Source organism: Coenobita brevimanus, chromosome 14 (genome assembly GCF_032717465.1).
Source record: "Coenobita brevimanus isolate Jiangsu-jjx chromosome 14, ASM3271746v2, whole genome shotgun sequence".
In the NCBI taxonomy this organism is placed as follows: domain Eukaryota; kingdom Metazoa; phylum Arthropoda; class Malacostraca; order Decapoda; family Coenobitidae; genus Coenobita; species Coenobita brevimanus.
In genome coordinates, this window is record NC_136967.1 from 23,390,674 (window position 1) to 23,402,716 (window position 12,043).

At 41.3% G+C, this 12,043-nt stretch overlaps 1 protein-coding gene across 1 annotated transcript in view; it reads right to left on the bottom strand.

Annotated features, from left to right (window-relative positions):
* The window catches only part of LOC145389550 (calcium and integrin-binding family member 2-like), a 12,889-nt gene extending 2,965 nt beyond the window's left edge, over nucleotides 1–9,924 (bottom strand). Inside the window, exons 1-4 of the mRNA XM_080264816.1 lie at nucleotides 9,874–9,924; nucleotides 8,364–8,398; nucleotides 7,554–7,671; nucleotides 5,110–5,257 (exon numbers count right to left, since the gene is read on the bottom strand). Of these exons, the coding sequence (XP_080120942.1) occupies nucleotides 5,110–5,257; nucleotides 7,554–7,671; nucleotides 8,364–8,398; nucleotides 9,874–9,924 (352 nt within the window). The remainder of the gene's footprint in view (nucleotides 1–5,109; nucleotides 5,258–7,553; nucleotides 7,672–8,363; nucleotides 8,399–9,873) is intronic.
* Nucleotides 9,925–12,043: the final 2,119 nt, after the last annotated feature.

Consider the following 12,043-nt stretch of genomic DNA (forward strand, 5'->3'; position numbering starts at 1 on the left):
GTGTGTGTGTGTGTGTGTGTGTGTGTGTGTGTGTGTGTGTGTGTGTGTGTGTGTGTGTGTGTGTGTGTGTGTGTGTGTGTGCTAACAATATAATTCAGGCAGTTTTGATCTGATTTTAACCGAACTTGGTGGAGTCAGCCAAGGGACTGACACTGCTTTTTAGTGTAAAAAAATCGACGGTAACGGTCACATTGCAAGGTCAGCTTAAACAGTTCTGATGTGATTTGACCAAACTTATTAGAAAAGCTGAAGGTATACCAAGGGATTAACCTACTTTTTTTTTTTTCTCTTAGAACAATAGGTCAAGACTTTCAACAGTTGTTTTTTTATATGTAGCCACATCTCTTGAAGAGACACTGTCCGTCAGTCTTTACCTACGTTTCCTTCGGATATGAGATGCTTCATTATCAAAGACATTAGCGAAGCCCCACATGACGGCCCCGATGGCTTCACATCTATTTAGTACTTTTGTCCTTGCATTCAATTTAGACCGATCCTGGTGAGGGATTCAGGGTAAGGCAAGGATGAAGGAATTCAAATTTAAGCCCAACAAAGGTCTAGGTGACATGACAAGATCAAAGGTTAAAGTCAAATGGCAAGGTAGATGTAAACTGTTTTCATTTGATTTAGGCTAAACTTGGTGGAATGGTTGAGGGTAAAGGAAGTATCAGATAATAGGTTGATCTGTTTCTCTTAAGAATAACTGATAAAAGCCCAAGGTCACATGGCAGGGCCAGATTCAAAAGTTTTTATCCAATTTAGATCAAACTTCATGGAAAGGTTCAGCGTAAGGTAAGGATGAAGGAATTCTGTTTTTAAAACAGTCAGTGAAATGTGAAGAGCACCAGGCAAGTTCAAGTTCAACTTAGGCCAAACCTTGTAGGAAATATTGACGACTAGCCAAGGATAAAGATGTTCAATTTTGATGATAATATGTAAAAGATCAAGGTCAAAGGACAAGGTAAGTTCAGTTTTGATCTAAGTTCGACAAAGCCTGGTGAAAAGATTAAGGGTGAGACAAAAATTAGGTTATTCGATTTCGAGAGCAATCGGTCGAACAAGATAACAGTTCGAAGTCAATACCCTGGCCCTTAGATCAACTGTAAGGAGCCGGTTTTGCACTCACTAAATGCTCCTTCTTGTTATTATATTACCGCTACAGGCCAACAAGTCTACTCTGGTTTGGGAAAAACACTCCCCGTAAAGACGTTGATATACCAAAGGCTCTGTGCTTGACAGCACAATAGTACTTTCCCACACCTCTACTGCTAAAAATTATGCTTGCTAATTTACTCATCGTTTACCGTTCATTTCTAGTGACCTGTTTACCACGGTGTTTTCTCTACATACCCCTATCTCTTGTCACTTGATATCAGTCTCCAGTATCAACAAATTTTCCTTTTTGTATAATGCTTTGTCGCTTGTCTGCCTCCAGATCAGTTCTGTTTCTATACAATACGTCCTTAATTATGTATCGTAGAGAATGAAAAGAGAATATATGTCCAGAAGGGATAATTAAAACTAGAGATTTGAAAGAAGACAAAGAATCGTATGCTAGAGAGGCTTTGTAGCACCTCTTCCTTTGCGAATTATTTTACATACAGCACTTTAACGCTCACTTGTTTGTTACTTATATCGCTATACTGTCAAAACAAATAAATCACCAAAGAAGGGCTATTATGAAGTCTCCGCAGCCACATAAAATACTGTCCGTAGTTCGAGAATCTGGTGGAGGGACATGGTAATGTCCTGGGGAGACATAAATACTTGGAAGTTCTTTTGCTGTTCCCGCTGCGTAGAGTAAGCGACGTAAGACAGTCATGAAAAGAAAGGCAGGCAGAATGATACAACAGTAGGCAGATGCACTGACGTCATATGTAATACAGAATTATTATAATAATCGTATGTTACCATGATAACTACTTGTTATGCTTTTGTACATTCATTACTTCTCCTCCGTTTCATTCTTTACGTACGTTAGGTCTTCCCTCTTATATTTATTTATTTGCTTGATATCTTTTATGGCACTGTTTTTGTCTTTATCCCCCTTCCCCCTCCCCCCTCTCTCTCTCTCCCCTAGCAACACTCGGTATCTCGGCCCCTCATCTCCATACCTCCCGTCTCTCCTTATCTCTCCCACTACCACTACCCGTACCTCTCCTTCCCTCCCAAGCCTTTTCCCCCACCCCTACCTCGCTCCTTCCACACTCCCTCCTCTCTTCCTCCATCTCCCCCACTCCTCCCTGCCCTCCTACTTCTTCCCTTTCTCTCTCTCCTTCTACACACACCCCTTCCTCTCTCTCCCTCCTTCTTTCCCCATCTCTCTCTCTCTCTCTCTCTCTCTCTCTCTCTCTCTCTCTTACACACACACACACACACACACACACACACTGTTATACACTGTCCAATCGATCTTAGCCTCCTCTCCTCCTTCGGGTCATATTTTTAAGTCTTGCTGACATCCTGAGTTTCTCCCTCGCATTACCTACGTCTTCCATTATCGAGTTTTGTGTCTTCCCTTCGCATGTGTCTATTTCTTTATTAATTCCTCTTGGTTTTCATGTTCATTTTTATCTTATAACCATGGGAACCATAATTTTACCTCTTTACTCTGATTACCATTTTTTTTTTTTCTGTGGTTTTTCTTGCTATCCCCAGGCAACCTTGTTCAGTCCAGGAAGAACTTTTCGAACTGGAGGGATGGGATTCAGCCTTCGAAAAGCCTTCATTGTTAGAGCGCGTTCCTGTGCTGAATAAAATCTTCTGGTACCAGCGAGAACGAAATGTTCGTGGTGTTCTCTGGTCTTTGGTGTTGCTGAGGAGAGAGTAGCCAAGCGGCCGAATAGCTGACCTCATTGCTAACACCATCCTGATCCCTCCTTTCTGTGGTATGTTGTTCCAGGTAATGTCAGACGCTTTTATTCAGCTGAGAGGGAGTTACAGAAACTGGAGAATGCTAGTATTGTCACCATTAACACTCTCGTGATCGGGTCAATTGCTGTTTTCTGTTCCTGCCTGCATCAGAGAAATATTCAGTGAGAGAAAATCTTCAGATCCTGTGAATATTACCATCCCCCCCTCACTTTTTATTTATTCTATACAGTTATCGGAATTGTAATGTACATAAATAGTTATGAAAGACAAGGTAAGAAGATACTCGTATTGTGCGCTGGATTGGTGATAAAGACACACTGGATATAATCAATTCTCATTTCTCTTGACTCTCCTAGGTTCCTGTTACTCACTGTCAGCTGGATACAATCGTCTAATGTTGCCTGGAATAGAATGATACTAACTGTCCCAGTCAAGAAAGGGTTTAAGGTAACAGTATTAACTCAGGCTTCTGGGACCGTCTCACCTGAATAATATCGTTTGGGGTTACCTGGAAAAAAGTACTAGAGTTGTCTTTGTCATTAATGGATCAGTGGTATCAGTGTTAACTCATGACACGTATGGCTTAGTCCAATCTGAATAAAATCGCCTGGATTTAAATGGAATGGAATGCCAGCGTTGTCTCTGCGATGAACGCCCTAATCTTTGACCATTGAACACACCGACAATTTCTCCAGCTTAACATATGGTTGTATCCGACATCACAGAGTGCTTTGAAGTACATCTTCATAGTTGTAATATTGTGTACCCACCAAGCTCCGTACAGTACATCTTTGTATATGGATAGTTAGGAATTTTGAGATGGAGCTGAGAAATTCCAAGATAAATGATGAAAGTGATGAGTGGATCAATGTTTGACTCATTTGTACGAGCTCCCTTTATTTCTCCACCTTCCTTGTATTCCTGTTCCTGTTTATAGATTCTTCTCGCCCCATTTACCACTGTAAAAAAACATTACGATGTTCTTACCCTTGCCAAACTCACAGAATAATTTTGTTAGGTTTAACTTCCACTGTATCAAATGGCCTCCAAGCAGGTGTGTCGCTATTTGTTTTCGTTTGTATTCCTTTGTATTCATTTCAGTTCCGTCACCCCAGCTCTCGCTTCTGCAGCTCTCTCCTCGACCAACTTTCCGTCTACTTACATGCACTTTCACCATTCCTTCCATTACAGTTCATTCCCTCCACCTGCACCTCTTTCTCTCTCTCTCTCACTCACTCTCTCTCTCTCTCTCTCTCTCTCTGCACTTTCACCATTCCTCCTTTTACAGTTCATTTCCCCTACCTACTCTCTCTCTCTCTCTCTCTCTCTCTCTCTCTCTCTCTGCACTTTCACCATTCCTCCTTTTACAGTTCATTTCCCCTACCTACTGTCTCTCTCTCTCTCTCTCTCTGCACTTTCACCATTCCTCCTTTTACAGTTCATTTCCCCTACCTACTGTCTCTCTCTCTCTCTCTCTCTCTCTCTCTCTCTCTCGACCGTTTATGCTTTTACCTCCAAGGCATTTGGTGTAGGCCTCCGGTTATTCGTCCCCTCCTCCTCCTTTCCCTTCCTCCGGCCTAACCCCTCCTTCCCCCACCCGCCTCCTTCTTTCCTTAACTCTCTCTCTCTCTCTCTCTCTCTCTCATTTTCGTCAATCCCTTCCTCGTTTGGTCTTACCCCTCTTTTCTGTTCCTTTTTCACTTGCGCTGACCTCATTCTCTTCCTCTTGCGCAATGTCCATTTTTTCTTGTGTCCGACTTCTTTTCCTCGCATTTCTTCTCTTTTCTTTCCCTCCCTTCTCCTTTTTTCCTTTTCTCCCTCTCCACTGCTCTTTCCCTTCTCTCTTCTCCTCTCATTTCTTCTTCGGTTTTCCATTCCCTTTTCTCCTACGTTCGCCTTTTTTTTTTGCCTGCCCTCCCTTCTTTTTGCTTTTCCTTCCAACTGCTTTTTTCCCCTCCTTTATCTCTTTCTTCTGCCCTCATATCCTTCCCTCCCTCCCCTCTTCTCCTCTATTTCCTTTCCTCATATACCGCTCTCCCTCTCCTCCTCCCTCTTTCCTTCCTTCCTTTTCCTCGTCTCGTCCTTTACGTCTTCCTTCACTTCCTCCCCTTTCCTCCTTACTCTCTCCTCCATCCCTCTGATTCTCATCTTTCTCTTCATGTAATTCTATCACTTTTTCTCCTTTCCCTCTCACCTCTCTTCCTCTCCACCTCCTTCTCCCCGTCCTCATCTCACCATAGATCCTGAAGGCATACGTAGCTTTGATGTCCCTGGGGGAGTTATCGCTGAACACAGAGAACAGCTCAATGAACTGCTCGAAGGTGAGGGCAGCTGACCCATCCCCGCTGAACACCTCACACATGCGGTGCCGGAAAGGGTTCTCCTGTGAGTGGAAAAAAAAAAAATACAATTTGCCTGTAACTTATGATCTTGGAACTTAAATTCAGGTCTATTTACCTGTCCTAAGAGACACGCCTTTATCGCAGGGGGGAGGGACTATAACTACTTTAAAAATCTAGCATCCCGTAACTTGATCTGTTAACTCACTGTCTTCTAATAACTCATAACTCAAACCAAACTTGTATTTTCATAATCTGACGGAATTCCTGAAGGTAGAGACGAATGGACACGTGACCTTTCACTCATATCTCACAATAATTATGTCAGTGACTTACTGTTGATCATAATCTTGCAATATCCTTGGAAGAGAGGGAGGGAGGAGGGGATGAATGAAGAGGTCTCAGTTCTGTGTAATCCATAATTTTACGAGCTTTCGTGAGAGTGGAGACGACATTATACTCATACCTTCATATCCGAGAATCACAATTTCATAATTTATGAGGTAATGTTTAAGACTGAGAAGTATTGATAACTTATATTTAAGGCCGAATTATCAAAACTTTAAATGCGAAGGGGAAAGACGAGCCAGCCACCATAGTTTAACGACACTTCGTGACGCACCAGGAGAAGCTATAACGTGCTTAGTTTTCCGTATCGTGCGTGTAAGTACCTACTGCACGCTGTAATGTGAGATGTTACGGAGGAAGCTGTGGCCTAATCGGTGTGAGAGGTGGCCTGCAGTCCTAACAGACCCAGGTTCGAATCCCCGCTGGGACAGAACAATTTAAGAATCTGAATTTCATTAAATCAGACTCTACAAATTCATCAGAAGTCCCACCGACATGTCGTAAAAATACATCCGCTATACCAATACACCAGTCTTGTATGAGACAGACCTGGTATGTACTTAATATGGACGGTGGGTGTTAGCACCCAAGAAGTGACATGTTGAGGTGTATGCTATGTAGGAGGACCACTGGACCTTGGGAATGGGCTGTGAACCTACGCCCTGAATCAGAAAAATGCAGTAGTAATAATCTGATGGCCGTAGGCATTTCTTATAGCATCAACACTGTTTTTTTTCCTCCTTTTTGAAATTTAAATTTAAAAATGTGACTGCCCCTGCTTGGGTTATACACTTCACATCATCACACTATTTTTACTTTAACTTGGCCCAGATTTTCGTCCTTTTGGAACTTATGTCAGGTAACTTGTTGGCAGAAAGACAATACCATGGCTCTACATCCTTTCCATTGCACTTCCTCGTGACTAGTATCATAATCTTGTATTAATCTGTTGATTAAAATCAGCATTCAAAGAGGACAGATAGCGATTTTATGCCAAGGCAGAGGAAAAAGGGCATAATTTTCACTTTATACTTACTCAACTCTTTCCTCCTCTCTCTCTCCTCTTTCCCTTATTCCTTTTCTTGCTCTCTCTTCGTGCCTTTGCTACTTTTTCCTTTCCTCATTTTCCTCTTCCTCCTCCCCCTCCTCCTTCTTCCTCCTTTTTTCCTCCCTTCCCCTTTTCCTCTCCCCCTGACGCTTCTCCTTTTTTCCCAACCCTCTTCTCCTTTCCCTCCTTTCCCATCTTCTTCCCATTTCTTTTTCCCCACTTTCTCCTGTCTCTTTGCCTGTTCTCTGGAGTGTTTTTGCAAATTTCTCAACATTTCTTAGACATCGATGTATTGTATAGATTGCTCCTCGGTATCCTTTTGTACGAGTGTGTTGCTGAAGAAAAGTAAGTGAATATTAAAGCGATATAATCAGTATCGAGAATATTAATTGTAATAAGCAAAATAAATCGCTAGGGAAAAGGTGCTGACCACACTCCTGTGCCATGAAAATGACTCAGTATCAGGATTTTTTTTTTTTTTTTAACCATTACGTTACTGTTCCTGCTCAAAATTATCCTGGAGAGGCCACCTTTGTTCATATACTCTTAACTGCTTTCTGAAAGACTCATTTTTACCATTCGTTAATGTATTAGGCCCAGCAGGTAGAAATAATTAGAAATACAATGTTCATTCATCAACTCATTGCTCCATTTTCTCACCGGCTTATTCCCGCTTTCTGTTTATGCTCCTCGTCTCCTCCCTATATCCCTCTCTGTTACCAAAGTCTCCCTAATAATTTTACTTCTTAATCCTACCGTACTAATTTTTACTTCAGTATTTAAGTGAGATTTAATAAAAAGAAAAAAAAGTAGTGGTACAGAAGTGGTTAACCCTCTCCCTGACCCACTTTCCCTTTGCTTCCCTGCCGTCCTCCCCGACCCTTATCCTCTCTTCCTGGCCATAAATCCTGTCCCCCCTCCCATCCCCTCCCCACCGACCCTACCTTGAGCTCTGTGAGTGTGTCGAGGGCCTGGTAGGGTGCGGTGAGTGTGGCGGCGGTCTGGGGATCCAAGCGGGCTGGTAGGCGACCGTCACACAGACCACGGAACAGGCGCTCAGCTCTAGCGAAAATAGATATAAAAATAAATGAGAGAGAGAGAGAGAGAGAGAGAGAGAGATTTGTTACGGATGTAGCGAAGAAGTTAATGTATTATGTTCCAGCCCGAAAATGTAATCTATAAATTATTCTTACTACTACCAAACTATTTTATTTTTAGTGATGGGGTTAAAACTATATTCAACTCCTGTACAGCAAATCTCATCTCTAGTGAATATAGAGTGTGGCAGCAGGAAAAATAATATTATAATTACATCATCATACTGTAGTCGCTGAGCGAAAGTGTTGATGAATGAAAAAAAAAAAAAAAATGATCGTAGGTTTCAGTGAAGAGTGGGGAAAACTTTTCTCACTTTAACGCGAATGTACAAATATGAAACAAACATGCATTAAACTAAAACACTAGCTGTACTAAAGATATTACTGTAATGGTACAGTGGAAGAAGTCATACTGTATACTTCATTACTATCACGACAGTTATTTTGAGATGGAAATGTATATACGGTGACATTTATAATAATTTATATAATGAATACAAGATACACAATACGTATCGAGTAAATGCACAAAAACAGATAGCGTATTTCAGGTTATGGGCAGTGAAATAGCTCATAACAATACGTCATTATTTTATCACGAAGAAAACTCGGTCAGAATTACTAAATGTGCTGTTGATTCATTTTATACTCACTCACCTTAATATATTCTTCCTGGATAAGAACGTACAGGCCTGCAGAAGAAAGCCTGTGGTAAACTGTTAGCCTGATGGTATATTTGTCAAAGAAATGAACCCCATCCACAAGGTGGGGAACTTTTTATTCTGTTCATGCTTCTTCCAAACAATCTTAGGAGAGACACTGTGAAGCGGAAAGGTTAGGTACAGCCTTCATTAAGAGAAGCCCCAGGTAGTGAGGGGGGTTAAGACGACTAGAGGGAAAATGTAGTACAAAAGACGACTAGAGGGAAAATGTAGTACAAAAAAAAAAAAAAAAAATCATCACAGTAGTAATAATAGTAGTAGTAGTAGTAGTGGTAGTAGTAGCAGTAACAGTAGTGGCAGTAGTAGAAGAGGTGTTGTTGTTGTTGCTGCTGCTGCTGTTGTTGTTGTTGTTGTTGTTGTTGTTGCTGCTGTTGTTGTTGTTGTTGTATCCCCCAGAAACATCTGAATCGAGTATCCGGTGGACTGCAGGCCCATCTTCGGCAGTTCCCCATCCTCCTTTTGGTGAATAGGGAAGTAGTTGAGGAATGTTTATATAACGAGGGCAGTGGATTTGCCCGACTGTATCGGTGCCACCGCGTGAAGGCGTCCCTCTCCAGCACTACGTATTCACACGTAGTGAGGTTAACTGTTTAAGTTCGATGACCGCTTTTCACGTCATGTTCGGAGCACCAGAAAGTTTTATTAACAAAGAAGGACACCTGCCACAGTGAAGGGGTTGAAAATCTACACTAATCCCCTCACTGCCAGATGACTCCCCCAAGCTAAACAAAATCGTCTTATAGCAGCAAGAATTATATATAAAAAGTAGTCATCATACGCAATGGGTTAAAAGCAAACGAAAACAGAAAGACTGGTAGAAAAGGAGTGTTACAAGATGGGACAAAGGAAAGAGACTGGGGGAGTAAAAAAAAAAATGTTTGGGAAGTAAATTAGAAACTTGGAGTAAGTCGATGACCAGAGAGAAGAATGTTAACCAGTTCTAGCGATAGGGTTTGAATTTCAATACCATTCTTCCAGCCTCCAGACGACATTGTGCGGTACGATGGCACGTTCTCAGTTCCATTCCATTCTTGCTACCCTCAGGCGATTATATCAAGCTCAAGAGTGACCCATTGCTGCGAAGGGGTTAGAAACAATCTCCGTTAACCTCGTTATCTAAGGCAGGTCCATAGTCGATGCACAAAGTCGTCTGGAGGTAGTAAGAGTAAGCTCAGATAGAGGCCAATGTACTGGAAAGCTTGAAGATCAACACACAGTTTATGATCGCTGTCGGTAAGGACATATAAGAGTCAATGCATGCAGCCTGACATTCGTCTAGCGGCTGCTCCGTGAAGTCTCTCCTAAACTGATGAAAAAAAAAAAAAATACTTAGAAGGTATCCAGACTAAACTAGAACAGAATCATTGCACTGATAGGATTACTTCATACTTAGAATATGTGAACAACTTGGCATGATTATAAGCTGCAAGAAAAACTGACGTTACCTGATACTCTTCCAGCTGCTGCTCCGTGAATGCTGCTACTTTGTTCCCCATCGTCACTTCCTCTTCACTAGTTTTTCTTATCAGTTATCAACTGCGTAAATTTTTTTGTCTGTTAAGTGTTCTGTAACCGTAGCAATATTATGCAGATTTTTTCCCTCGGTAAGTGTTCCTTGATAACTGCAGCAAGTTCGGCTGACCGTTGGTAGCCAATATTAATGCAGAACAAATACTAGAAAAATAAAACTACATGTGAATTTCAAAAAGGTAATGGTATGATGCTTTTAGTGAATTACGAAAAGAAAAGAACGTCAAAAAATTTAATGATTTTTTATCGTAATTCCCTTGCTTCTACGTGCATTTCGCATGTGCATGTGCCTGCTTTCTTTATTGAGAGCTTGATCAACAGTTGACGTTGCTGGGTAGCCTGAGCAATGTTCGTCATCCACACTCGCTCTGCTACTTCTAAGCCTTTCCACCTGTTCGTACACCTCTCTTTGATATATTTTGTATTACTTTTTTATTTCAATTTTGTCTTAACATCTGTCTGTGAGTCTGGAAGGATTTGACACCTTCTGACCAGAAAAATTTGATTACAGCACGTTCATTACGAGGCAGTCGGAAAACAGAGCCAACAAATGATTACACCTCGATTGTAAGTGTCGGTTTATTAATAGTGAGAGTGCAAAGTGTGAAGAAGTACAAGGGTTTGAGGAAAAAATCGAAATGACTAAAAACGTGACATATGTGACCTTTCTGTATTGTTGCTTGCAACACTCACTAATGTGAAATGCAGGCTGATCACATCTAATATTTACAAGTGCTAATTAAATGACCTTGCTCAAACAGTTTTCTTGACATGGCAATAAGCGCCAGGCTTAACACAGACACATGTCGAAACACGTGTACACTTGTTCAACAAAATTATCGGTACGTTGTGCTTCAGATTGCGTTCGGTCACGTGGTGTTAGTTTTACACATAAATTGTCTTTACTTTTTCGTATACTCTCGTATACTCGCAAAATTATTCGTGCTCTTGGCTTCGCTACGGTGTAATTGATTATTGATAACCTACTCGTATAAAAAAAAAAAAAAAAACAAGTTTAACAATTCTTCAGCCCGAGGAAGTTATATGTTACTTCTGCTATCTCCAGATGATTTTGTTCGGCTTAAGAGAAAATCGAGCTAAAGGAGTTAGATGCACCCATCATTAATCCCTCAGCACGAAAAGTCTTTCCAAAGCTGAATAGAGTCGCATAGTGATATCTAAAACTAATATGTGTGTCACTGAACTGAAAGGGTTAAATGAGTTATCCTCACTATTTCTAAAGCTCACTGTTCCCCACGCTTGCACTGCCACTTGACCCTCCACCTACACTCCACCACCAACGTTGACCGACTCAGGTGGTGCCACTCCCCACACACTGGCAGGAGGGTGGGTGTGTCTGTGTGTGTGTATTGATGAGTCACTGGCCACGCCCTCACCTGCAAGCTGCCTGTGCGAAAGATTATAATTCAGTAACCCCAGTCATATCGTTACTTTTCTTTTCCTTAAATTTTGAAACACTGACTAATACATTCTTGCATAATATCCACATATGCTCGAGTGCGTATGTGTGTGTGTGTGTGTGTGTGTAAGAGAGAGAGAGAGAGAGAGAGAGAGAGAGAGAGAGAGAGAGACAGAGAGAGACAGAGACAGAGACTTATTAGAAGCTTTAGTGTTCAGTGTAAATAAGTAAGTCATATTTAGGCTGGTTAATAATCTCGATAAAATCATTGCAATCATTTTTTTTTCCTCCCTTAAAAAGGGGAAGTAACTAAGAAGAGATGTCAGAAGGCACAGGGGGCTAAGAAAAGACCGCTAAAAATTTTTGTCATACTGAATTTGACTCCTCCATGTTCATAATAGATCAACACAAAAGGCAAGTGACATACGCAGTCGCAAAATAAAAGAAGTGCTTTGGAACCGACAAGCAGGAGTCCTATAGTATTTTCGCTGGTGTGGGAGACGTCTAGTACTATTTGCTGGCTAATTCTTATGCATATCACAAAAATATTCTCTTGGAGGTTATTTATATGATTCTAATAACGACATTGTTTGCATTAACCCCTTCACGACGATTATGTGTTTACCGTGACTATTACTACAACCTCCAGATGATTATACTCAGCG